Raw genomic sequence first — 27,630 nt, 5'->3', positions numbered from 1 at the left:
GCCTTACCTTGGCACGCAGCACTGCTCTGTCCATGCCACCAGCCGTCCTGGAGGGTCCCAGCACCTCTCCTCAGTGCGCAGGTGCCAGCAGAGCTGCGGGTCCAACCTGCACCCCATCGTACCAGGCTTGATGTGTGCCAGCAGCACCCGTTTCAGTTCAGCAATAAGCAAACCTTGTGGAACATAGACGACCACGTTCTAGTTCTTGCACTAAGACCTGTTCTATTAATGAGAATAACGAAGCTTCTCTGGTTCTAACAGCCCAATGCATCAGTAGCTCCCCATGCCCAGCAGCGCCTGTCTCTCCATGTCCTTCACAAGTGGGCATCGGGCTTTGGTCCTCAAACCCAGTCTAAACCCCCCATCAAACCCAGAGCAAAGTCCTTCCTTTGCAGCCCAGAGTTCTGTGTTTGTTCCTCCTGCTCACATCAGAAGGGAAGTTTTGGGCTGTTTCATTCCTCTTTAATTTGTAAATATCTCGCCATCCATCCATCCTCTCTGTGAAACCTCCCTGTTGTTCTCAACTATTCTGTGTATTTATTTGCCTTTTCTGTTTTGAAAGCAAAAAAAAAAACCCACCACCTCTGCGTTAACCCACTTGTTCCAATGGGAAACGTACAGCTGAGGCTGTGAAATCAACAGTATACAGCAAGAGGATTTACGGACTGTGGAAGAAAAGGTGTTGAATCTAAGGACTTCTAAACCGACTGCATGAGACGAACGAAGGCCAAACCCCTCAGACCGTTTTTTGAACCACTGTAATAAAGAACAGAGCGGAGTTTTTGTATAGAGAACACTAAACATGAAATAAAACACTGTTCAAAACCCAGGCCAAGGCCTCCGCTCACCTCTGTCAGCGCGCACCAGGGGAAGCTGCTGCAGCAGCCCTGCAGCCACCCCGCGGAGCAGCGCTGCCGGCTCCCGGGCCCCGGCCTCCTCGCTGCCCATCACCGAGCACGGCCCGCGGGAGCGGCAGGGCCGGCAGCTCCCCCTCCTGACCCGCGCAGCCCCGCAGCAGCGAGCGATGCCTCCCTGGGGCCGATCCTGCACCCCCCGGCCCCTTCCTGCCCCTGAGGCTCTGAAGTGCTCTTAGAGGCTCCCTGGTGCAAAGCCTTGCCGAGAATGGGGGGGAGCCGGCAGAGTCTATCTGGCTGATGAAGATGTAATTGCTGCAGCCCTCCTTAATAGGATGAGAGCATTAATGCTGCCTCCTCCAGCGCTGCAGCGGGGGCTCCGTCCACCCCCTCCCCACCGCTTCCTTCAACAGCAGAGAGCAAAAAAAGCACCTTTTGCCCCCGGTAGGAGCCCATCAGCTGCCCTCTGCCCCTGCCCTAAGGAAGGATGAAGGAGGAATTGACTTGACCCTGGATACAGGAATTCAAGCTACCTGGAGCCCAGGGACCCCTCCAGTACAAAGGCACCACTTCCCAGCACCCACAGCACAAGGTCTCAGCCTCACGAAGGGCTGCGCAGGCAGCTCCTCCCAGCATTCCCATAGGACATAGTATTTTTATCATCCAGGAGCAGGCAACAACGGACCCATCCTCATCCTTGCAATCGATATGGGGGGGAGACACATGCATTAGCACTCCTCTTTTTATGGCACAGTAATGACACCCATATCTCCCCTGACCTCTGCCCGCCTGGTGGGGCAGCAGCACTGGATCAATGCAGACAGACTTGTCCCATTACCCTTCCTCCCCCTCTCCAGCCTCTTGCCCATTACTGCACTAAGAACCATCCAAGGGGGCCCTTTCAGAGCTGCTGCCCCCCCCAGCTGCCATCACTGTGGTCTCAATCCGTGCCTGCACCAGGAGGAGCAGTCAAGAGGCCACCAATGCCCTTGTCCCCTGCCAAGAGACCCTCAGAGAGCTGCTGACAGCACAGAGGCACAGGAGAGGGGGCAGAAGGCACGGCTCCCTCTCTCTGCTGGGCTCACCACCCCTCTTGGGTCTCCCTCCATTGGTCCTATAGCTGGGGGTCAGGCTCCAGCCCTGCTCTTCCTGCCCAACAAAGGTGCCCGCGTCCCCAGGTGAGGTCTGTGGGAAGGGTTATGGCCAATTTCTCCCAGTCTCAGCCCAAAACAGCAGCAGGAAGCAGAGAACAGAGCAAGCTGAGCAAGGGGAAGGGAGATGGGACCAGCTCTGCTCCATCACAGGCATCCTCCTGCCTGCACCCATTTGCTGGTGAAGCCGGGATCGCTGGAGTTCTGCCAATCAATAGAGATCCTAATGCTTTAATTACTCCTCTGTAATTGCAGGCCATTAACCTGTGGACAGCCCCAGCACCCATTGATCTCCTTATATCATTAACAGGTCTGGGCTGGAGCTGGGAGGGATGGAGAGTGCGGTGTGGTTCCTGGAATGTTCCCAGATCCGCTTCCCACCTTGCTGCAGCTTGGCAGCAACCTCCCCACTAGCAAAGCCCCACACCATGGGGACCACCCACTGCACCTCAGCTCACTAAGCAGCCATGAGATCAGCAGCATCTCTCCCCCCCCCCAAGCTCAGAACCTGCAGGGTATCCTGAGCATCACAGTCACAGCCCAGAGCATCACCCCCCCAGCACTCAGAAAACAGCAAAGGTGGTTCATGAGAAGCTCTCGCTGAGCTGACAGACCAGAAACCAACCATGTCCTGCAGTGTGAGCAGCAGGGTCAGCCTGAAGAGAAGGCTCCTGAAGGGGAGACCTCAGAGCAGCTCCAGTGCCTGAAGGGGCTGCAGGAAACCTGGAGAGGGGCTTGGGACAAGGGATGTAGGGACAGGCCAAGGGGAATGGCTTGAACCTGCCAGAGGGGAGACTGAGCTGAGCTCTTAGGCAGAAGCTCTTCCCTGTGAGGGTGCTGAGGTGCTGGCACAGGGTGCCCAGAGAAGCTGTGGCTGCCCCATCCCTAGCAGTGCTCAAGGCCAGGTTGGACACAGGGGCTTGGAGCAAGCTGCTCCAGTGGAAGGGGTCCCTGGCCGTGGCAGGGGTTGGAGCTGGGTGAGCTCTAAGCTCCCTTCAACCTAAACCATTCCATGATCTTATGGCTACAGATATTCACTGGGAAGGACTCTGGGTGCAGCCTCGCAGGGGCCGCTGTGACTGTGTGCAGAGCTCTGCCAGCACGGGTTACGTGGGGCACAGACACGGATGTATTTAGGCACAGGGGTGCACACATAAAGCAACACAGACACGCTGCACGGGGGGCTGCCCCTGCCGCGATACCCCCATCTGGGGCTAATCCCTTTCCTGCTTGCCCCCACTGACACAGGCTCGGACTCCCCCAGGGCTTCACCTGCTCCAGCCCCAGGGACAGGGGGGAGCCGGCAGCGATGGGCACGGACAAGGGGCTGCTGCTGGGGAGCAGCAGGCAGGGGGCTGAGGAGAAGCATCAATTACGCACGATGCTGCCTGCGACGGGTCCCTGGCCTGTGGCAAGTGAGGTAACGGCAGAGGAGAACGAGCCCCCCTCTCCAGGGACCGGCGCGGAGGTTGGCAGCGAGCGAGGGAGCGCGCACGCAAGGAGGGAGGAGAGGGAGGAGCACATCCTAATGCAGAGATGCTGCAGTGGCTCCGGGCGCACACAGCCCCGCTCGGCCAGCACCAGCCGAGCACTGCCTCCGAGCGCGGCCGCCGGCCCCGCCGCCCGCACCGCCCCGCGCAAGGTAAGCGCCGCTCTCCCTCCGCCCGCAGAGGCTCCGGGCTGCAGGCACCGCTCCCCATCCACCGGAGCCGCCTCGCCCGGCCCCGGCAGCGCTGGGGAGCCGGGAGCAGGGGGGGGCTCTGGGCTTCTGCCGCGGCGATGGCTTCGCGATGCAGGCTCTGCCTGCGCTGGGGCGGGGATGGGAGGAAGGGGGGGCCGCGCTGTGTCACTTGTGGCAGCAGAAACGTCTCTTACGGAATAAGTCTGGAATATCCCCGTTATTTATCGCTGCCAGGCTTTTCCTGGCGCTTTCTGGCTGGAAGCACTTGGAGAGCCTGCTTCGGGGGGTGTTGGGCATCTCGAACGTGGCGCCTCGTGGGGGGCTCATAGCGCTTTTAATGCACAAAACTACTTCGGCATCTCCAGCATCGGGGCGGGGGGCAGAGCCCAGAGCAGCCCCAGATCTTCCTCTGCGGGAGGAGGACTGTGGTATCCCGAGTCCCCTCCTTACGCACCCCGGGTGAGGGGTGGGAGATGGGGCTGCTCCGGGCTCACCGGGGGTGTTTCTGTGCCTGAGGCTGGTTGGGGTTTGCAGGGAGGCTCTGGCGCTCAGTGCAAAGCCACAGACAAGCACTCGGCCCCCCCAGGCCTCAGCTCTGGGGTAGGCGGCAGCGGGAGGCCGGGGCTCCGCTCTTCCCGGGATTGGTGCATTCGCACATCCCGAAACTTCCCGGGATCCCTCGTCCCCCTGCAGCTCACCCACACCGAGCCGGGGCCCCCAGGAGCTCAGCGGGATTCTCCTGGCTGGAGCGGGGAGCACTCGTACGGGATTGGTGCTCTGAGGAGACACCGGTTGCTTTGAGGGTGGGAAGCAGCAGCCTCAGATCCCAGAGCTGGGCGCAACCCCAGCCCAAGGCTTCCGCCTCACCCCAAGAACAGCTCCTGCTCCTCCCAGGCCATCTCCAGGGGTACAAAACCGAGGCACAGGCTCTTGCACAAGACTTAGGAGCAGGTTTGCATCCACAGAACCCCTCCAGGCTGTTCGGTCCCGAGCACAACCCCAGCTTGGCAGCACCAACCCCAAGAGTCCCCTGCGCTGGGCAAGCAGCAGGTCCCGAACTTCCTAGAGACAACTGCACTTCCCATAGGGAGATCAGAACTATCTGAGACTAAAGAGAGCAGATAGCAAGAGGGTCCCACCATGCCCAGCCGCTCCCTGGAGCGCTGCGAGACAAAGGGATGCTCACGCTCCTCTCCATCACCTACTCGGTTACTCTCAACCTGAGCAACCACGACTCCTGTCACTCAAACCCTCGGCAAGGAATTTAATGGCCTGTGTCATTTGCTCTGCATTTACCATCACTGGAGCCTAAAAGGCAGAAACCCCACAGTGCCATTAGGGAGGGGTTTCCCCACGCACGCAGACCCAGAGCTCACATGCATTAAAGCCCAGCCTGGATGCTCGGCCACCTGCATGCTTTGTGTGTGCCCAAAGCCCAAGTAATCCACAGAAAGCCATGGACCCTCCCAGGTTCCTCAGTGCCTTCAGCACCCCCAAAGGACTCCTGCAGCACTCTGTGTGTGCAATGACCACTCATCTTTTGAGATGACTTCCCTGGAAGGTGCTGGGCATGAAGGGATCCCACACAGTGACCTGGAAAGCATCACATCCCAGTGGAGCATCCCAACAGCTCCCCAAGCAGCTCAGGAGCCAGCAAGCCCCAGGCTCAGCTTCCCAAAGCACTGCCCTTCTGCTCAGAACAGGTTTAACTCTACCTCACAAGGGGCTGGCTTAACACAGCACTGCCTGTGGTTATCCTACAGCCAGAGGCACATCTCCCTCCTTCCTGAATCAATCTCGTGCACCATGAGCCCTGCTTTCCAGGGATGAGGAACCAAAGATGCCCAGGAAGGTTTGGGGATGGGCTGATGGCAACCCTGCAAGCCCAGGGCTCTGCAGTAACAGGACCACATGGCTGCACACATCCCCTCACACCAGGGCAGTTTGCAGTGTGGCCACATGAATCTGCCACACAGGAAACCCCAGCATCGACCAGGGGCTTTCAGAGATGCAGAAAGAAGCCAGAGAGGTGCCTTAGAGTGGTTTAAGAGTCAAAACCACAGAGAGGGAAGGGAAGAAACATTGAAACCCGCAGTGATAAGGATGCATCAGGCTCTTCCTAGATACTTTCTGTCTGCTCCTCACACTACACGTCTCTGGGTGCTTGTGGAGCTGTCGAGAGGGAAATCAAGGCAAGGAAATCAAATGCTCAAACTACACAAACGCTCTTCCCTTGAGCCCAAAATGTTTTCTTTGCTACAACACTCGCCCTTGGTCCCATTGCCCCAGGGCAGTCGCAGCATCCAGGCCCTTAGCGGAGGGATGTGCAACCTGGCAACACGGGAGATGTCCCAAGGGAGCACACGAGGTATTCCCACCCACAGCCAGTTGGGGAGCACTGAGCCCAGCCCCGTCCTGCTTGAGTCCATGTATTATTTATTGTCCAGCACGCAGAGCTATCAGTCCTGCACCAGGGAGCCATAAAGCAGGGAGCCCACAATGGGAGGATCTGGTTTGCACTGGTTGCTGCCTGGCACTCTCTAGAGACTAAATACTGACCCCACCTTAACCAAGACAGGAGAGCAGGTTGGACACAGCCTTCCAAGCAGCACAATAAATACACCATGATTGCAGGGGATACCCTACCCTGCTCCTAGGGGAAAGAGCATCCCCCTTCCGCATGGGGATACTGCATCCTCCCCAGCATCTCACACCCAGAGGTGCAGTGGGGCCAAGGCAAGAGCTGAGGAGCTGTGGGACTGGGGAGATGGGCAGGGAGACATTAGGGCTTCCCCATAGAACACATTCCCCAAGCTCTGCACTTGGTTTCCCTCACTACAGCCTCTTCCCAGGCCTGGCTCTGCCAAGGGAGGCACCAGGGGAGTGGATGGAGCCCGGCTCCATCGCAGGTAGGGAGCTATTTATACCAGTGCCACATCAAAGAGGTTCTGCTGCTGACACCACGGCAGCACTAATAGCACAAGGTGGGTGGGTTTGGGAGGCTGCAGTGCTGAGGATGTCCCGGGGTTCAGTGCATGCTCAGCGCATGGAGCTGTGCTGCAGGAGGAAAGGAAAACCTGCAATGGGAAGCTTGAGTTGGGAGCTTTATTCTGGGGACAACAATAGCAGCGAGTACAGCCAGGCCCTGACTCACTTCCCATCCCAGCATCCCCTCCCGTGCAGCTCCAGGGCAATAACCCACATTCCCAGGCAGGATGGAGAGAGCCTCACAGGAGTGCCTGTAGGAAGGGCCCAACGTTTGGAACTGTAGCATCCCTAACCAGCCCTTAACACGGATTCCAGGCACACACACAGAATCATATCACCCATCAATCACCCATCACCTCAAACACCCCAGCGCTGAACTGGAGCCGCTTGTGGCCTTGTTTTCAAAGGCTTTAAGCATCCTTCCAGCTGCTATCGACTCAGGCACTGAACAAGTCTTCAGGGAGAGGTTAGGAGCTGCGGGCTGGCGGCCCCGGTCCAGCCCCGTGTGTGTGCCCAACAGCCAGGCAGCTCAGAGAGCAAAGCTTCCTCCATCCCCTCTGCCCCGGGGCCAGAGCCCTCTGGGAGCTCTCCCGGCTGTTTCTGTTGGTCTCCTTTGATCTCCAATATCCTGTGCTGGTCCCTGTGGGGTTCCAGAGGGCTGGAGCCAGGCTGAGAGAGCTGGGCTGGGGCAGCCTGGAGAAGAGAAGGCTCCTGAAGGGGAGACCTGAGAGCAGCTCCAGTGCCTGAAGGGGCTGCAGGAAACCTGGAGAGGGGCTTGGGACAAGGGATGTAGGGACAGGCCAAGGGGAATGGCTTGAACCTGCCCGAGGGGGGATGGAGACGAGCTCTTAGGCAGAAGTTCAAATATGGATCCTCATGAAGCCAGTTCCCTCACAGCTGAGTCAATCCATGCCTGATAAGACACAGCAGGGCAGCCACGGGGCTGGGCTCAGAGCAGCAGCAAGGGATGCCCAAAGCCTCTCCTGCCCCAGCCCGCAGCACACCAGGGGTTGGGGACATCAAGCGCGCTCCCCGTGCCCTGGCACACGGGTGTGGGGACTCGGACCTGCTCCGGGTACGACCCGGTTTGCACTCACTGCAACCCCGCAGCATCCCCGGGCTCACAAGCAGGGCTGCGGCACCAAACGCACTCAACAGAAGCACCAGGACCAGCCTCAGCCCCAGCGACCGCAGCTCACCTCTGCGGGAGCAAGCGGAGCAGCTTCACAGCGCGCTGCCCCCACACTGGCATCCTGCTGCCTTCCTCTCTCAGCACAACGCACCCCAGGCAGCGGCGCCCAGAGGCAGGCAGGATGCGGGGACACAGAGGCCTCCAGCACCCACCGAGCTTGCAGCAGATCACACAGGGACAGGAGTCCCAAAGGGGCTCAGAGCACCCTTCCCAGCCGTCCCAACAAAACCCCTGCTCCCATCACCTCCGCGCAGGGTCCTGCCGCACCACGGCTCCCACCCTCCTCCTCTGCATGCTCAAACACCCCCAAATCAAACATGAACCCTCCTTTACCTCTCTGCAGCACAAGCTCCGGGCTCTCCACTGGGCTGGGAAGGGAGAGCCCACGCCTGCCCGCAGTTATACTAACGAGGGCTGATTGTCATTGCCCACAGCTGGGGCAGGGGCCGGGGCAGAGGCACCAGCACTGATGGGGCCTGGGGAAGCTTCTTGTTCCCTGCTTGGTGGCTTTGCTCCCGTGCCAGGGCTCAGACCCTCTGCCCCTGCCCCTAAGCCGGGTGTTGAACAGCACAACCCTGGCACCGCTGCTCCCCTGCCCGCTGCCCGCGTGGCCCAGGTGCAGAAGCAGCAGTGAGGACAGAGACTGGAACTGCTTTAACCCTCCCCGCCAGGGCTAGAGGTGCCCCCGTGCCCTCCCGCAGGCAGCACTCGCGGTGCTGTGGGTGCTGTGGGTGCACAGCGCGTCCCTGCAGGGATGCCTCAGTCCATCGGGCAGGAACAAATGGATCTGGACAGATCCAGCTCCAGCCCCGGCTGTGAGCACCATCTGCCCTGAGCATCCTGCTCCAGCATCCCCCAGCGCACCAGGGCACAGCTCTGCTCCTCTCCCCTCTGTCATGGAACCATGGAATGGTTTGGGCTGGAAGGGACCTCCCTAAGATCCCATCTCAATCTCTGTTCTTTCAGTTTAAAGCCATTGATTTTGTGTGTCCTATGGGACACAGCCCTGCTGCAGCTGGGACAGGGACCAGAGCCAGCAAGCAGAGCCCACAGCACTCCTCTACCTTAGGTCCTGGAGCCATCAACACTCCTGAACCCCCAAAAGCTCAGAAAGGGCTCAATGCAGAGCTCGTGTCTAAATTAGCCTCCCCCGAGCACAGGCAGCTTTACAGGAGGACAGATACAATAGAACCATGTGCCAGGCACTGAGACTGCTCTGGAGCAGGACAAAATGTACCTCAGCTTGAAAGGGTTCGCAAGGCAAAACGCAGCAGCCACCAAAAGCGCATCCTTTCCAGCCTCAGCAATGCTCCTTAAGAGACACTCAGGGCACTCCTGCACCCCCCACCCTCAGCATCCTTCCCTGAGGAATGCTGCAGGTTACATGAGCACTCATCACCGAGCCACAGCAGATGGGGTTACACTCATTTGTCCTGGGGACATCTGGCCCCTTCTGGCCATGTCACCTCTTGGTAAAAGCCCATCTCCTACCAAAAGCCATTTCTGGCCCCTGCCTGCGCAGGGTCCTGCTGGAGTCACCTCCTCCGAAGGATGCTGCTCCACACCCATACCCGGCGCTGCGGGCTCTGGACCAGGCAGCGTCCCCTCTCCCAGAGGCTCACAACCTCTCTGCCACTCTTTAACTCTGCTTCCATGATAATGGATCCCTCCCAGGTCCAGGGGCTCCAGAGGACAGGGCTAATGCAGCATGCCCATGGCCTCCCTTGCTACTGGAAGTATTAATGACAGCATCCATTAGCAGGGATGACAGATCCCCTTTCAGTACAACAGAAGGCTCCTGAGTGACTGTCAAAATAGCCCATGAAGAGGGGAAAGAACAAGTTCCCATGGGCCCTATTCTAATTAGGGGGGAGAGTGGGTCTAAATATGAGCTACAAAGCACACCACTCTATGGAGAAGCCGAGGGTTGGGTGCAGGATCCAGGGCTCAGGGTCATGGCTTTAAGGTGCCCCGGGGGTCCCAGCACATCCCAGGTGTCACCTCCCAGTGTCAGGGCCCGGAGCACAATTTGATGGCGGCACTTAGGTGCAAGGCAATCAGGAGCACACCAAACAGGATCCCAGAGGATTAGTTCATCCGCTCTCCAATTGCAAACTAACGCAGCGTCAGCACTTGTGGGAATCACTGTTCTCCCCTGTGTTCACTGGACCTGGAGCTCTCCCTGGCTATCACATTCCCAAAGCTTTTCTAGAGGAGTTCAAGCTGGGCTGAGGCTGCCCAGAGAGAACAAAGGGCAGAAGCAGCAAAGCTGCAGCCGGGCAGTGCCTTCACAGGCACAGGGTGAGGACTCAGCCTCAGAGAAGGGGCTGGCAATGATGGAGCAAGGCTTTGAGCTGCCACCGGGTGCAGGAACAGCTCCGGTGCTCTCTGCCCTTCCCAGCACTGGGCACTGGGTGAAGAAACCAAACTGCAGGGACCTGGAGGAGCGAGCCCACAGCCCAGCGCTGCCTGCAAAACACAGGGCTAAAGGCTGGTCCTTGTCCCGAAGTGCTTACGAGGGGAGCACAAGACACACGAGAGAGGAGCAGGCAGAGGGGGAACAATGAGGCAGTGTTTGCTGCACGGCCGTGGGTTCAGGACACCATTTGGGGCATGATCCAAGCGATTTCATGTGACTGAGTCACTTCAGGGCTGCGGGAGCAAGCTGATGGAGCCGCGTCCGTATCAGCGCGTCTCTCCCCCGCTGTCCCTGCGGGACCTCCACTCAGCCCCCTTCGTGGCAGGGTCCCTCCTTCCCGGCCACGCAGCGCCGTGAAGCACCAGCCCCATTTGGGGGGCTGTCAGGTACGGGTTTAAGCAGGGAAGGAGCAGCTGAGGGCAGGCAGGAAGCTTTAAGGTCCGTGCATCCCAAAGCAGGCTGGGATCCTCTGAACATCTTCCTTTTGGCTGTGGGCTCCTTCACCCATCCGGGGCTGCCCGGCAGCAGGGTGTGAAGCAAACACGGGGCTATCGCTGTTTGCTCAGGTGCATTTCCAGGGCTGCCTTTAATGAGCAGGACACTGGGGGGGGGGGGGTTAAGCAGCCGTGTGCAGGGGGCTGCATCCTCCAGGGTAAGGAGTTAATCCCTGCTCGGGGGGCAGATGGGCAGGGAGAGGAGTGGAAGCGGCACCAGCTGGAGCGGAGGGAGAAGCTGCGCCCGCAGCCCGGCTCTTGGCAGCCGGGGGCTGTGTGCTGGGAACGTGGGGCTCTGCCTCCGCGCTTCATCTCCACAGCAAAGACAAAGCGAGGGGGGAACACCCGGCCCCGACACCCCGCTGGGTCCGAGGGGAGAGCGGTGTGTGCGGGATGCGGCCCCGGGGGAGCTCAGCCAGGACAGCGCAGGGACCAGCTCCGTGGGTCTTGTTTGGGCTCTCTCCGTTGGGAATCCCTGCTCCACCGACCGTGCCCAGGGCATCAGGAGGTGCTCGGCGCTCCCTTTATTAACAATCCACAGGCATTAAGCCTAGAGGGGAAGCAGGAAATAACCCAGCGCTGCGCAGCCGCTTCACTGGGTGCGGAGCACGGTGCTGAGCTGGGCCCCCCAAACCCCTCCACATCTGGGATGCGGCACAGGAATGGTCAGTCCCTGCCTGAAGGGCTGGGATTAAAGATGCCTCTTCCCCCAAATAACAGGAACGAACGATTTCTGTGTGCTTCTGGCTCTGCTTTTACTGAGACCTGCTGGGAAGGAGGCACTGCTGTGGAGCTGGGAAGGATACGGGATAGGAGGGAGGAGGAGGAACAATTCCCAGGCAGATCTGTCACAAAGCAAAAGAGCTCCTTCAGCCCCTGTGTGTTGCTCTGGATGTTTGCCCCCGTGTGACTCCCACCCCGGGCCTGTGGCCAACGGGGATGAGCAGCTGGATGCTGGAGCCTGGAGCCGAGCCACCGGAACGCTGCACGTAACTGCTGGGTCGGGGCAATCCCAGGCACAGGCTGGGGGAGAGGAGACTCAGAGCAGCCCGAGGAGGACTTGGGGTGTTGGTCGATGAGAAACTGAACCTGAGATGGGTTCAGCGTGAGCTTGAGCCCAGAACCCCCCGTGTGCTGGGCTGCAGCGCAAGCAGAGTGAGCAGCAGGTAAAGGAGGCTGCCCCATTCCTGGCAGTGCTCAAGGCCAGGTTGGACACAGGGCTTGGAGCAAGCTGCTCCAGTGGAAGGGGTCCCTGCCCGTGGCAGGGGTTGGAGCTGGAGGAGCTTTGAGGTCCCTTCAGCACAAACCATTCCCTCATTCTAACTCCTGTGTCCGTGTCTCACCCAGGGCCGCCGTCCCCACGCACGCACTGAGGCTCAGCCCTAACCCGCCCGGAGGCACGGGATGGGAAGCGCCGCTGGATTTGTCCGCACATCCCTCGCTGCCATCACCCTCCTGGGTAAGTGCAGCCCCCACATCCCTGTCCCATCCCGAGGTTTCCATGGGAGAAGCCAGAGGGGCTGCTGGAGATGCTGAGCAGGAGCCACCCAGGGCATGCAGTGGTCCTTGCTCATCCAGGATGCGCCTCTCTGTGCTCTGTGATGCTCAAGCCCAATTCTCCGGTGGTTTATGCAGCTTTGCCCAACTTCCCTTTGTTCCACCCAAGGAAAAGGACAGGGATTGAGACACAAGCCTCCCCCTTTCTCAATTCAAGTTCAGGTGAAGTGCAAGAGATGCAGAACCTCCGGCAATGCCTTGGCAGGAGCAGTGTCCCTCACAGCCAGGCTGTGCTCGCCTTGGAGCAAGGAGGAACATCCTCCTGCCAGCAGGATGCACTCTTAGGGATCCCTTTTTGGCCATTCCCCGACTGCAAAGATTCCCCCATTCCTCAGGGACCATTTCTGCATCCTGGGGAGTCTCAGGCTGCACCCCAAAAGGTCCCTTTTCAGCAGGGAGATGTTTCATTTCAGACCACTGAGACCAAGATAATGCCTTCAAGGTAATTCATCATCCTGGGCAGAGACTGCTCGCCTGTCCTTATAAATATCTAATTACCTTTTAATGTTCTCTGGGTCCCTGAGGAGGCAGAGGGAGGGGTGGCTGCCCTACATTGGGATGCAATTAGCCTGTTTGGCAATTGGTGTGACCCAAATCTGGTGGAGGCAGGAGGATGGAGTCTGGTTCTCCCATTAACCAGCTGAGTTCGTGCAACTTGCTCCTCATCCAAGCTGAGCCCACAGAAAATGACTCAGTGTAAAGCCCGTGAGGGCCGTTTCCTCTCGACCTTTGGCTGATGATGGGCTGGATCTCAGGAGCCAGCTGGGACACAGAGAAATGCTCCCTGGGAACAGGAGCGAGGGACCAGCTATAGATAAGGCTCGAGGAACCACTGCAGCGTGGACGGAGACCCAAACGCCCCAGGTCCGGGCTGTCAGCTGCCGCCTGGGAAGTGGGGCTGGCCTCAGGGCCCCTGCCTGGGGTGACTTCCAGCAGCATGGAAAGGTTTACAGCTCCTGAGGTGCCCAGGGATGAGGCTCCACAGAACGAGGCCGTCGGGGACGGCTGAAGCCTCCCGCTCCAGTAAGAGCCCTGGAAACCCCGAAGTCCAAGGCCAGGCACAGGCGTTCCCTTTGCTCCTCAGAAAGCTTCTCCTTAAAAACAACCCCGGGCTCCTCCGGGAGCCGCACAGACCAGCTCTGCTTTGGGGCACAGGCGTCTGCGTCCGGCTGCCCGACAGCAGCAGCAACTGCCCAGCTCCAGGCTGCGGGGGTCCGGAGCTCCCTGCGCGCCAGCAGAGCTCAGCACAGAGGGAAAGCAGCTTCCTGGACACCCGGGCTTTCCAGGTCTGGCTGCCGGCACACTCCCCATCCTCGGAGTAACGCTCAACCACCCAGACACTGCGCTGTCCCGTCAGCATCCAGGACTTTCCTCTCCCAGCCAGCAGCACAAGTCACTCCCTGTGCTACGTGCAGTCTCCAACCTGGTTTTCCCACTTTCAATTCCCACTTTCACCTATTCCTATTTATTTAGTTGTTAACATTTACCTTCCCCAGTAACCAGGGTTGGTCCAGAGAGGTGCAGCAGTGTATTTACCATCCTTCCCGCTCTCCTCGCTGGATTTTAACACACAAAGTAGGGCTGCATAAGGCAAGGTCACTGCTTCCTGCAGATCTGGCTTGCAGGTTTAAAGACCTTTAGTTTGTGTTTGTCTTCTCCCCACTACCCAAATGATACAGGTAAAGGGCTGCTTCCCCCGAGCCCAGCAGTGCTGAGCTGGCTGTTCCCTGCTGGAAGCTGCTCTTGCATAAAATGATAGAGCCCAAGGTTTTGGTAACATCAAGAATGACAGTGTTCAGAGGAACTGAGATTCACCCCTCCGCTTTGCTCTCAGCTCCTGGTTCCAGCCATATCCTCACCTTGTAACTGTTGAGTGATGACTTTAACTGGTGCTCTGCTTAATGACTGAAATCCAGGCACTTCACCCTCGCCATCAAGCAGACACCTTGGAACTGCAGCTAAAACCTCACCCAAACTCCTGGCATCGATTACATTAGAGAAAATCAATGCCTGACAGTTGTAGTCCATAACCTTGGCAGAGAGAAGGGGACAGCAGCAGGTAACAAGGGGGTGCAGACTCTGGGTGGAATCAGAGGCTTGATGTGGAAAGAGCATCCCATTAGAAGCAGCATGTGAGTGTTAATAATAGATATTTTAATTGTAAAGACATAGAAACTATTTCCCATACATTATGAATCTCAAAATTAAAGGGGTTTAAACCTTAATCCATTCACTACCACCCATAAGAACACAACACCCTCCTTTCTTACTAATTCTCTGTTAACTCATTATTACTTCACTGGCTGGTCTGCAGTTACTTCCTTCAGACCCACTCAGCACAGCCATTGCTGAGAGCAATGCTTACACACGCTTCTCCTTTGTGAACAGAACTGGTCTAGAAGGGAAGTGGCACCCACACTGATGGGGAGGGAATGAGACACTGAAGACGCTGCTTTTCCCTTCTCCCAGAGCATCAGACACAGGCTCCAGCCGCTGTCCCCTGTGTGACAGTGGCACCATTGGGTTCCCTTGCAGCAGCAGCACATCCCTGCTGCCAGCACCGAGGGCCTGGTAATTGCCTGATGCTCGGACACAGGGAGCAGCTGCTCCAAGCCCACGGAGCCAATTATCTCCCATCCCACCCTCATCTCCACATGCAAGAGCAGCCGGAACATGAGCTGAACCCCGGGAGCTACAGGTAAAGGGCTGCTTCCCCCGAGCCCAGCAGTGCTGAGCTGGCTGTTCCCTGCTGGAAGCTGCTCTTGCATAAAACATCACACTGGCTGGAGCCACTTAATTTAACTGGTGAGCATGCTGAGTGCTGTGGGGAAGGAAGCAGACTGCTGGCTGGCATGGCAGTTTGAAGACAGTTATTCATTCACATATAAAGCATGGAAGCATCCTGGAGCTTGTTAAGCCTCTCACTCCAGAGGCAGAGGGGCACCGAGCTGGAAGCTCTGCTTTGAGGTGGCCACATCCCTGTTAAGGGACAGGGTGCAGGGAGGGAGCAGGCTTCCTGGTGATCGTTATCCCAACAGCTGCTCCCGCAGTGAGGGATTTCCAGGCTTTGTTCTTCCTTATCTGCACACCCATTTCCATACAGCCTGTGTGGAAGGGGGTCTGCCAGCACTTGCCCCACATCTGAGACGCACTGAGATGCTGTGGATAGCTGGTTCCAGTGAAACACCGTCACCACGCCAAAGGTGACGCAGTGCAGGAGAAGGCAGGTTCTTATGTTCCTCCTGTGCCTATGCCTGAGCCATATCCAGGACCAAACCCTGAACACTACAAAGTGTTCTGAACACTACAAAGGAAGCCTCAAGCTCATCCCATTAGTTGAACAGAACTGCTACCAGCAGCACCAGTTTGCACCCCAGCAAGCAGCAGGTTTGAGTCATTGAGAGCTGATAATGCTGCAGACCCAGGGATGGAGGGGATCTGCAGGGAGGCAGGGTCCTGGAGAGGATTTCACAGGAACCAACCAGACAGAGGGGAACCAGCAGGTCCTCACTGCAGGGACACGGAGGGCATCCAGGGGCTCCCAGCTCCAGTCTCTGCGCACAGGTTTGCAGGAGGCACACGTCAGATCTCCTTCATCTGCAGCTCTTCAGGCCCATCTGGTCCCTCTGTCACAGCAGAGATGGTGTGAGATGCTCAGTGGGAAATGCACGTTATCTGCCCAGAGCCCCGGCTGGGGCTGGGCTCACATATGGGGTGTGAGTTTCATGTTGCTCTTCCTTGGTTCTGGCGCTGGCAGGGACACCCTACGGAACTGAAAATGGCAAGTTTAGAAACAGCTAAATGGAGCTGAGCTTTTCTTCCCTCCTTGCAGTGTGGTGTCAGGCACAGAGCAGCACAAGGAACTATGGGCCCGTGTTTGAAGAGCAGCCAGCCCATACCCTCTTCCCCGAAGGCTCAGCAGAAGAGAAAGTCACCCTGGCCTGCCGAGCCAGAGCCAGCCCCCCTGCGACCTACAGGTGAGATGTGGGGCACAACCATCATGGAAAAACCACCACCACGGGAGCCCGCCTCCCCATCCACATGGGATGTGCCGTCCCTCCTAGGACACAGGCTCAATCTGACCCAGATCCCAGCAAAGAACAGCCTGCACCAGGCACCACAAGAGGTGCAATGAGGATTTTGGACAAGGGCCTGTAGGGACAGGCCAAGGGGAATGGCTTTAACCTGCCAGAGGGGATCCCAACCCAAACCATTCCATGATTCCATGGTTTATACTGCGCTCACTCTTTACACCCCTCTTGGCAGGTGGAAGATGAATGGCACAGAGATAAAGATGGAGCCAGATTCCCGCTACCAGCTGGTTGCAGGTGATCTCGTGATAAGCAACCCAGTGAAAGCCAAGGATGCTGGCTCCTACCAGTGCGTGGCATCTAATTCCAGGGGCACGGTGGTGAGCAGGGAAGCCTCCCTCCGCTTTGGCTGTAAGTTTGTCTCCACCAGGTAAATGAAGTGTGGCCACATGGGCTGGGGTAAACTGAGCCCCGTGCTCACATTAACAGGGGCTGGAAAGAAGCTTTTCCATGCATGAAAGCCAACATCATCCCTGGGCACTTCCCATTACCATGGGAGTGCGGCAGAAAGCCAGTAATAGTTTTGGATCTCCCTCTGTACAACCGCTGCACAGAGCAGCCTGTGGACGGGGGGTCAAACACAGCCACTGCTCTGGCTGCTCCCTTCACCCATGGACAGGTTTGATTTTCCACGTTTAGTTTTGCAGGAATTCTCTGCAGAGGAGCGTGACCCCGTGAAGATCACTGAGGGATGGGGAGTGATGTTCGCCTGCAGCCCTCCTCCCCACTACCCAGGTAAGCATCACCCTAGCAGGGGCTGGCAGCGCTGCTGGTGGAGAGGGACAGCAGATAAAGGGATTCCCAGCCACGTGAAGCACGCCGTGCTTTGCCTTGGGAATGCCAGGGAAGTGGATTTGGATTTCATTCAGCAACAAGACAGAGGCAGGGCTTCTCACATGGGGAAAACAAGCACCATCCAAGGACCACCCTGGCCTAGAAGACAGCAAGCGGGTTTAGTCGCACCCGAGAGGACACAGCCACTCGTGCACGCTGCTCCCTTTCCCCACAGGCTTATCCTATCGATGGCTCCTGAACGAGTTTCCCAACTTCATCCCAGCCGACGGGAGGCGCTTCGTCTCTCAGACCACGGGAAACCTTTACATCGCCAAGACAGAGGCTTCTGACCTGGGCAACTACTCCTGCTTTGCCACCAGCCACATCGACTTCATCACCAAGAGTGTGTTCAGCAAGTTCTCCCGCCTCAGCCTCGCCGCAGAGGGTCGGTGCTCCCGGATTATCCTACAGGGAATGGGAAAATGCTCCACAGGGCAACAGCAGCCTCGCAGGGCAGCTGAGGAGCTTACAGAGGTGTTACCTGCCTGGGGCCTGGAGGAAGCAGCCCTCTCTCCAGGCTTCACTGTTCGTGTGCCTACAAACCCCATCAGAGGGGTTTGTGCCTGTAAAAGAGGCAGGGCACAAGGCTCACAGCCCTCAAACTCCTCTGCCTTTGGTGACCTTGCAGAGGAGAAGGTAAGGAGACTTCTTGGGCAGGGCAAAGGGAGTAAACAGGTAGGAAATGAAGGAGAATAGCCCTGAGGCCAGACTGGACACAGGGGCTTGGAGCAAGCTGCTCCAGTGGAAGGAGTCCCTGCCTATGGCAGGGGCTGGAGCTGGAAGAGCTTTAAGGTCCCTTCCAACCCAAACCATTCCATGGTTCCATGAGATGTAAAGAGATTCTGAGTCTTTAGTAAGAGCTGGTTTGAAAAGAAAACTGAGCTCGGCCTCTGTTGCCTTCTCCAAACACAAGGGTTTAGGAAAGCAGAACTTCCAAGTACCTCTGCCCTTTCAGACCTCACTTGTGCTGTTTTACACTCATCCTGAACTCATCGGTGCTCTCCTTTCACAGATGCCAGGCAGCATGCTCCCAGTATCAAGGCCAGGTTTCCTGCAGACACCTACGCTCTGGCTGGGCAGATGGTGACGCTGGAGTGTTTTGCCTTTGGAAAGTGAGTGCCGCGTCTATTGCCCAGGAAGGGGGGAGCATGGCAAAACCTGCAACTTCAACAACCCCTCTCCTCAGTGGGTCTGCTGGAGACCAGAGATGGAGGGGGAGCAGGAGGAGGAGCTGGCTAAAGCCATCTGTCCTGCTGGCCAAGGCCCAGCAGGGATGGGAGCTGGGTGGCTACGTGGGGATGGAGTGTGCTGCACTGCAGCTGCCCATCACCGGCTTTACTCTCCCATAGCCCTGTTCCTCGGATCAAGTGGAGGAAGTTGGATGGCTCCCAGTCCTCCAAGTGGATCGGCAGCGAGCCCCTCCTGCAGATCCAGGATGTTGGCTTCGAGGATGAAGGCACTTATGAGTGTGAGGCTGAAAACATCAAAGGGAGAGACACCTACCAGGGCCGCATCATCATTCAAGGTAACACATTTAAGCACATGCTTTTCCAGAGCAAAACAACATGCCCCAGGCAACGGACTGAGCCTTTGGGAGTGAAAGCACCAGCTCTCATCCTGCCTTCACCAGCCCTGATTTTGCAAAGCCCTAACAAAGACCTGTAGAGATCTCTACTACAGCAAGTAGAGAGAGCGAACTTGCTCTAAAATCATTCTAGCAACAATGAGGTAACAAGGGAAGGGAGAATAGTGGTTATAATCAATCTTGGCTCTCAACCAAGATCTTCTCCAAGCCCAGGCTGCTTCCACAAGAGCTAATGCTTGGAGCTGTTAATCAGATCTAGCCAAGAACTTAACCTGGTTATCTTAGTCTGAATCAAGGCTTTCCTGAAGTTCAGGGACAACTGCAGATAGAAGGGAACCCCTAAAACTCTTCCTCAGATCTGGATTCTGCCTCAGTTTTGTGCAGCCCACACGCACGGCTGCAGCCAGAGCCAGCGAGGCCGCAGCCCTGCATCACATCGCTGCCCAATTACGGTGCTGACACAGGCTGTGCTGAGCACGTGCCAGCAGAGGTGGCACAAGGAGCATCCCGCTGCCCGCCTGGCGCCGCGGCTCCCACCTGACCTCCTGCGCTCTGCGCCTCTCTCTGCAGCTCAGCCGGAGTGGCTGGAGGTGATCACGGACACGGAGGCTGACATCGGCTCCGACCTGCGCTGGAGCTGCGTGGCCGCTGGCAAACCCAGGCCCGCGGTGCGGTGGCTGCGGGACGGGCAGCTCCTGACTTCCCAGGTACCAGCACCCAGCGAGGGCAGCTCAGCCACAACCCGCAGTGCTGGACCTGCTGCTCCCCTGCCTCGCTGCAAGCGCATCTCAACCCCGTTCTGTCATCCTGCATCCCATGTGCCCCCATGAGGCTGCAAAGCAATGCCACAGTCCTTACCCACGGCAAGTCCCCTCTCCCGGCATTACCATCCCAGCCATTGCTTCATGCAACTACAGGGACTCACAGCCAGTTCCCAGGGTGGATAAATAGCACCTTGGACCTGTCTTTGTATGACCTGCACATTGCTGCATAGGCACTCCGAAGTCTCAGCAGAGCACAGTGATGTGGGGTAGTGACTGGACAGACATGAACACGTCCTGCGTTTCCTCCTATGGAAAACCAGGCTGGCTCCAACCTGGCATCAGAGTCTGTAATGAAACTCAATCCTGAGCACACAAGGCTTGAGTTCCATTTGTGTTTTTCTCATCTAATGGGTTCATCCTCTTGTTTGCACAGAACCGCATTGAAGTGAGCGGTGGAGAGCTGAGATTTTCCAAGCTAGTCCTGGAGGACTCTGGCATGTATCAGTGTGTGGCTGAGAACAAGCATGGCACAGTATATGCAAGTGCTGAATTAACAGTGCAAGGTAATTCCTCACTTCCCAGTGCTCTGGGTTTCAATGGGACACTGAAGCATTTTAGATCTTTTCCTAACAACCTGTGCTTGCGATGTCAGAGTGATAAGAGCAGACAAAACTGGCTTCACTCACCATTGGAATGTCGTTGCTGGTTCAACAAGACCCTTTACAACCCTTTAAAATTGAAATCTTGTGTAAATTCAGTAATGCTGAAAGAGAACAAGGACATCTGTTTAGCTACAGAAAGTGTACAGGACAGAGAGCAGCAGCACAAGCTCTAACCTACCACACAACCTCCCCTTTTGGAGAGGAAAGAGGCCAAAGAGCTCGGTACCCATTCTGCCTTTGATGGGTGCTGAGACTGGAACTGGGCTGATGCCAGCCTTGGTCCTTATCAGTCTAAAAGCTTATCTCCTCGTGGTCAGTAGATGCCAGGGAGAAATTAAAGGCCCTAGGCCTCAATTGCCCAACATTAACACACTGCAACAGATAAAATCCAGTTCTGTCTCTGCAGTTCCAGGAGGAGTTGTGGGCAAGCTGGATGCCTCCATTGGTGAGCTTGGTCAGGGAACTGAAGAGAATATCCTCTACATTTTCAAAAGCAGCTGTTCTTGTGTCTCTCAAAGACCTTGCACTTGTTAGGGTCATACCCCATTGCTATTACAACACATAACATCTGCCCTTCTGGTTAGAAACCAGCTGGCAGCCGAGGAATCCCTCCTTCATCTCGCTCACCAGATACTGCCATGCTTCTGTTACCAAACCACCTAACAACAAACGGATGCCTACTTACCTGGCACTTAAATGCTCCCACTGCAGTGTTTTCTAACCATGCCTCAATCCTCTTTTTTCCCCCTGTAGCCTTAGCACCAGATTTTAGACTAAACCCAGTGAAGCGACTGATCCCTGCAGCCCGAAGCGGGAAGGTCATCATCCCCTGCCAACCAAGAGCAGCACCTAAAGCCACCATTCTCTGGACCAAAGGGACTGAACTTCTGGTCAACAGCAGCAGGTAGCAGCACTGGGTCAGCCTCTACCTAGAAACCATAGCTAAAATGGGTTTTTCTTGCCAGAAGCCTGGACTTGATGACCAAAGCGTGCTGCTACATCTATAGCTTCTTTAGAGAACGAGTATTTTGAGCCTTATCACCAGTTCCTCTCAAATCAGCAGGTGTTGGAAACTGTCAGATGCACAGAGTGAACAGCCACTGTAACCTTCCTCTTGTGTGGTTCTTCTTCCCTTCCAGGGTGACTATTACCACAGACGGCACCTTGATCCTCCAGAACATCAGCAAATCCGATGAGGGGAAGTACACCTGCTTTGCTGAGAATTTCATGGGCAAAGCCAACAGTACTGGGATCCTCTCCGTCCGAGGTAGAGATGTTTGCCTTGACTTGGAGTCAGTTGAACAAGAGATGTCTAAGAGTGCCATGATTTTCCCTGTACTCCCCAGAATCAATGCAGTACTCAGGGAACCAACGACATTTCAGCCTGTGGAGGAGCAATCCTCCTGCCTGACCCCCCCAAATCACCCCTACCAAAAACCAGCCCTTGGGAAAAGCATTTCCATTTTCTAACCACCCTCCTCCTGTAAAACCCCAGCCAGCAGAGAGGGATGACAAGCTGCAAAGCGTTAGCTGGTCTGGATGCTCAGCAGCAGTCGTGTAGAGCTGGTACATGGATGTGTGGAGCTAACAGCCCTCCCTGCTCTTTCCCTGCAGATGCCACCAAAATCACATTGGCACCATCTAGTGCTGACATCAATGTAGGTGAAAACCTCACTCTGCAGTGCCACGCATCTCATGATCCGACTATGGACCTGACCTTCACCTGGTCACTTGATGATTTCCCCATTGACTTTGACAAGTCAGAGGGGCACTACCGCCGGGCCAGCGTGGTGAGTAGAAAGGGCAAGCAGGGCAGGGAGAACAGAATAGAAAGCTCATGCATCAAGGTGAGGGCAGGGAGGGATCACTCACCAGGTACCATCACGGCCAAAGCAGACTCAGCTTGGGGAAACTGAGTCACTACCAACCAAATCGGAGCAGAACAGCGAGAGATAAAACCCAAAACACCTTCCCCTCACCTCTCCCTTCACCCCTGGCTCAACTTCACCCCTGAATTCTCCACCTCCTCCCCACCAGTGGCACAAGGGGACAGGAATGGCTCATCCAGGTTGTTCAGAAGCACATCCAGCCTGGCCTTGAACATCTCCACCGACAGGCGATGTCTCCAACGTGATAATCCATGGGCTTCACAAACTCTAGGACTACCTCTGTAGCCCCTTCACTACCAAAACCTTGCTACACAAAGACAATACCTTGTTGAATGCCGGCTATGATCGTGCATGTTCAAGTGCTCTCCCCACTGTCTTTTCCCCATGCAGAAGGAAGCTATTGGAGACCTCAGCATCTTCAACACGCAGCTGAAGCACTCGGGGCGGTACACGTGTACAGCCCAGACCGTGGTGGACAGTGCTTCGGAGTCAGCCACGCTGACTGTCAGAGGTAACCTCTCTGTTGTAAAGTCCCCTGCTCCTCACAAGCCTGAAGTAACAGCATGGTCCTTGCAAGGGATCAGCTTCTCTTCCCACGAGACCAGCGCACCATAGAATCACAGAATGATTTGGCTTGGCAAGGACCTTAAGATCATCCAGTTCCAACCCCGTACCATGGGCATCTAACATTTGAGCTGGATGCGAGCGGCTTATGAGCTTTTCTGGAGGCCAGACTTGGAGGCTTCCAGAAAAGAAAGGCCTGATATAGGACGGGCCCAACATGAAGAGCAATGAGCCTCCAGATCTCCCAGCTCAGTAACGTGTCTGTGTCCCCCATCTCCCCAGGACCTCCAGGCCCCCCTGGGGGGGTGGTGGTGAGAGACATCAGTGACAGCACGGTCCAGCTGAGCTGGAGCAGGGGCTTTGACAACCACAGCCCCATTGCCAGGTACATCGTGGAGGCACGGACCCTCCTCTCCAGCAACTGGAAGCAAATGCGCACCAGTAAGTGTCCTGAGGGCAGTGGTGGTGGCATGGCCCGTGTGGTGGGCACCAGCTGGGTGCCCAGCTCTTGCTCTGTGCTCCTATGCTCTATTTGTCCCCCTCTCATGTTATTGGATTATATAGATCCTGTAAATATTGAAGGCAACGCTGAGACAGCCCAAGTGGTGAACCTCATTCCTTGGATGGATTATGAGTTCCGGGTCTTAGCAAGTAACATCCTTGGAGTTGGGGAGCCAAGTTTACCCTCCAGCAAAATCCGTACCAAAGAAGCAGGTATGTGCAGAGGTGCTCAGAGGTGGAAAGGGGAATCCAAGGTACCTGGGTGCTGGAGGGGGAAGGCTGGCTTGCAGCATGCCCTGGTCACAAATAACCAGTCATCTCCTTGAGTGCTCCTGGAGGTGATGCCATCACATTTATGCCTCTTTGCCCATTTACATGTCAAAGACAGAGCAGTACTAGAGCTGGCAGCTCACTTCACCAGCACAAGATACAAGATATTAAACCATTATTAATCCTAGCCCCAAATCCTGTACCTTCTGGGCACTAACGCTTAGGAAGAGCTCCAGCAGATCACAGAGCACAGCTCTGCAAAGACAAGGTGAACTTCCCAGCAAATGGCTGTGAATGTTCATTCTATCTTCTGCTGCTTGCACGGGCAAGCAGAAGGGATGTAAGAACAGCAAGAGAACTGCTCTTAACATACCAAATGCATATTAAATCCTTTGTTAAAGCTCCCCTCCCTATCCCTGCTTTTGAGCTTGATTCTTGTCTCCTCCGAGATGTGCTGCCTCCAATTAAGCTCATCAGGCACTAGGCAGACTCTGGACTATAGTATGTGACATACTCAGGGCTGGAAACCCAGCCCAGCACTTTGAGAGGAGCTCTCCAGGCCTGGCTTACCCCCAGCCTGTGCAGTGTCTGTGCTCATCTCCATCACTGCCCTTGCCTTAACCCCACCTGTGCTGTCTGCTTTTGTTTGGGGACCTGACAGCACCAACTGTGGCACCATCTGGGCTGAGCGGAGGCGGAGGGGCCCCCAACGAGCTGATCATCAACTGGACGGTAAGGGCAGGCTGGGAGAGGGCCACGGGGAGGAGCAGGCGCCGTGCCCTCCGAGCAGCCGGTGCTGTGACGGTGCCTGCGAGCCGGACGCTGCGCTGACTCCAATGCGCACGGACCAAGGCTCCTCTCTCTTCCCATTCCCTCCCAGCCGACGCTGCGGGACTACCAGAACGGGGACGGCTTTGGCTACCTCCTGTCCTTCCGCAAGAAGGGCACGGAGGGGTGGCTGACAGCCAGGGTGCCGCACGCCGAGTCGCTGCACTACGTGTACCGCAACGAGAGCATCGGCCCCTACACCCCCTTCGAAGTGAAGATCAAGGCGTACAACAGGAAGGGAGAGGGACCGGAGAGCCTCACCGCCATCGTGTACTCGGCAGAGGAAGGTAAAGAGGGTAAAGAGGGGCTGCAGAGGCTCTCAATGCACCATGAACCAACCAACGTGTCCTCAAGCAGCTCCCGGCAGAGCTGGGTCTCTCAGGGAGCTCAGCAGCGGGAGAGGTTTCCTTAACTCAGAGCAGCGGGCAGAAGTTCCACTGTAACACTGACCTACGTCAAATACACAGGGAGATGTTTCCCTATAACCCGGAGCCCTAGAGCAGACACATCCTCACAGCACACATCTGTGGCCCTGCTTGTCCTATTAAGTCCCTAAATCCCTTCCTCTTGCTTTACTCCGTGCACATAACACCAGCTGTCTGCCTGCACGGTAACGGGGAGAGCCCTTGGTTTCAGTACTGCCATTGTGCTGCCTGGAGATAGGGAAAGGATTTTCTTCCCTTGTGTTATCTTTTTCAGAACCAAAAGTGGCTCCATTCAGAGTTATAGCCAAGGCTGTTCTGTCCTCAGAAATGGATGTATCCTGGGAGCCCATTGAGCAGGGAGACATGACCGGCGTGCTCCTGGGCTATGAGGTACGAGCCGGCATGTGAATGAGAGAAAGTGAAACAGCCTGGAAAACCCAGCAGAGAACATCCCCCAGGCTCAGCGAGATGGCATTTTGCTTCCAAGGACAGGGGATAAGTAATGGACAGCACAAGTTCTAATGGGGCCAGTGTGGCTGCCCCGCTCCTGAAGGCTGTCAGCTTACTCCCAGGCACATCCTAAGCAAAATGTACAAACACCAAAGAGTCTCCAGCACCAGCTGGGGATGAGGATGGAGAGGCACTGGCACAGGGTGCCCAGGGAAGCTGTGGCTGCCCCATCCCTGGCAGTGCTCAAGGCCAGGTTGGACACAGGGGCTTGGAGCAAGCTGCTCCAGTGGAAGGGGTCCCTGCCCATGGCAGGGGTTGGAGCTGGAGGAGCTTTAAGGTCCCTTCCAACCCAAACCATTCCATGATTCCACGGATGGACCAGGTCTGGTATCTGCAGGTGCTTCTACCCTGACTAAACCGATCCTTCCCTTTTCTGCTCAGATCCGGTACTGGAAGGATGGTGACAAAGAGGAGGCAGCCGACAGGGTGAGGACGGCGGGGCTGGTCACATCAGCTCATGTAACAGGCCTGCACCCCAACACCAAGTACCACGTGTCTGTCAGAGCGTACAACCGGGCTGGCACCGGCCCCCCCAGCCCCTCCACCAACGTCACCACCACGAAACCACGTGAGTGACCCTGCTTTGACCACGGCCTTCCTGGGGCTGCTGCTTCCCCCAGAGGATCCCCAGTGACCCCCGGACCCATAGGAGCTTTATCTTGGTGCTCTAACACCATTTAGAGTAGGCCATAGAACTCCTGTGCCTTGCATTGCCTCTGAGATCTGAGCTCAGAGTAACCTCTGCTGGGCTCAAACCAACCTCAGTGAGCACTGTAAAGCCTCAGGAGGCAGCTGTAACCAGCACAACCTCCTCATCAATCCCTAACATCCTTGTTTCCTATCTCAGCACCAAAGAGGCCACCTGGGAACATCTCCTGGACTTTTTCTGGGTCTACAGTCAACATCAAGTGGGACCCAGTGGTGGCAAAGGCAGACGAGTCTGCAGTTACGGGCTACAAGGTACAGGCAGGTTGAAGCTGGCTTCTCCTACAGGTGACCCTAAGGAAAGCACAGCGCACACAAACTCAGCCTTGCCTTTTCCAACAGATGCTTTACAGGCAGGATTCCCACTCCGCTCCCACGCTGTTCCTGGCCAACAAGAACCAGCTCGACATCCCTGTCCCTGAAGACTTCACCCACGCCTTCGTCCAGATCCGGGTGACGGGCCCTGGCGGAGACGGAATCCCAGCGGAGGTTCACATCCTCCGGAACAGTGGTAGGGGCACTCCTCTGAGTACACCCCCTCCTTACAAACACCCATCCCCAGGGTGCTGCACACCCCTGGCAACCAAGGTGCCGGTCTGCAGGACCACTTCCCTGGCATTCTGCAACTGCTCTTTGATGGGCAATGACCTGGCCATAGCACAGCAGGACAGTAAACGTCGTCCTGCTTTAACCCCACTCCCTTCCTGGGAGGCTCCTCAGGGACAATCCCAACAGGAGCAAGCCCAGCTCCAGAACCACCATTTTACCAACCTTCCCAACTCTTCCCTCAAGGGATCCGGTTGCTTCAGTGCAACACAAGTCACTCCCTGCCTGTTCCCCTTCTTGCAGGGACAAGCATGATGGTGGAGGACTCTGTGACGAGGCCGGTGCCACACGCCGTCACCATCACAACTCACTCTCTAGTACTGGCGGCCCTGATCAGGTACCTGGAGCTCTGACGACGGCCACAGCAGCAGAGGACTCGGGACACGCTCCCTCCCAAGGCAGTGGGGAACTCCTCAACACTTGGCTGCTGCAGCATCACCTTTGTGCCACGGCAGCACTACAGCAAAAGGATTTGACAACGTGGGTTTAAGGCAGGAAGAGGGAAAGAGCCTTTTTTTTGGTGGTGTTTTGGAAGAACATGAGCTTTCCTACAAGAAATGGGTCTTTAACCGAGATTAAAGCTTTTATACACAAACAAGTGAAGAATTCCACATGAATTCTGACAGCAACTGCCCCCACACTGCACCCAATCGGTTTTTCTGCCTTATGAAGCCATGTACTAAAATAACCAGACTGCTACAGTTACCCTTTGGTTTTAAACATGTACAGTGAATTTCGGGGGGGGAGAAAGGGAGGCTGGGGACTGAGATTTCACAGTGATCAGCATGTTCCATCCCAAGCCCACTCACAGCCATCTCCAACGGATCATGGGACAGGATTCTGCTTTCCCCACTCACAATATGCAGCCCAAGGAGATAAAGCCACGAGAGGGATTGATCTCTGCCCCATCCTGAAGAACATGGAGCTTAGATGGTGAAAAGCCTTTTTGACAACCCTGGTGTTAACTTGCAAGCCCAGCCTCCTGTTTGTATCAACCGTTCTGCTGTGAGGTACAACGCTCAATGTCATCCACGGCCCATGTGCTTTGGGGTGGTTTTCT

The 27,630-nt window shown here is 56.5% G+C and overlaps 1 protein-coding gene across 1 annotated transcript; it reads left to right on the top strand.

Annotated features, from left to right (window-relative positions):
- The first annotated feature begins 3,477 nt into the window (after nucleotides 1-3,477).
- CNTN2 (contactin 2) lies at nucleotides 3,478-27,630 on the top strand. Its single transcript, XM_061454943.1, has 23 exons — nucleotides 3,478-3,647; nucleotides 12,127-12,238; nucleotides 16,169-16,313; nucleotides 16,603-16,778; nucleotides 17,067-17,162; nucleotides 17,437-17,646; nucleotides 18,274-18,373; nucleotides 18,611-18,786; nucleotides 19,417-19,553; nucleotides 20,044-20,173; nucleotides 21,026-21,176; nucleotides 21,412-21,539; nucleotides 21,887-22,062; nucleotides 22,552-22,672; nucleotides 23,008-23,166; nucleotides 23,290-23,439; nucleotides 24,158-24,228; nucleotides 24,377-24,611; nucleotides 25,024-25,139; nucleotides 25,641-25,827; nucleotides 26,107-26,219; nucleotides 26,307-26,475; nucleotides 26,814-27,630. The coding sequence occupies exons 2-23, from the start codon at nucleotides 12,184-12,186 to the stop codon at nucleotides 26,921-26,923; spliced, it is 3,111 nt and encodes a 1,036-aa protein (XP_061310927.1). The 5' UTR covers nucleotides 3,478-3,647; nucleotides 12,127-12,183; the 3' UTR covers nucleotides 26,924-27,630.

This window comes from Pezoporus flaviventris, unplaced genomic scaffold (genome assembly GCF_033815535.1).
Source record: "Pezoporus flaviventris isolate CSIRO_AGI_PZ_B2104156 unplaced genomic scaffold, CSIRO_AGI_Pfla_v1 ptg000017l, whole genome shotgun sequence".
Lineage (NCBI taxonomy): Eukaryota > Metazoa > Chordata > Aves > Psittaciformes > Psittacidae > Pezoporus > Pezoporus flaviventris.
This window is presented reverse-complemented; position numbering and strand designations above follow the sequence as displayed.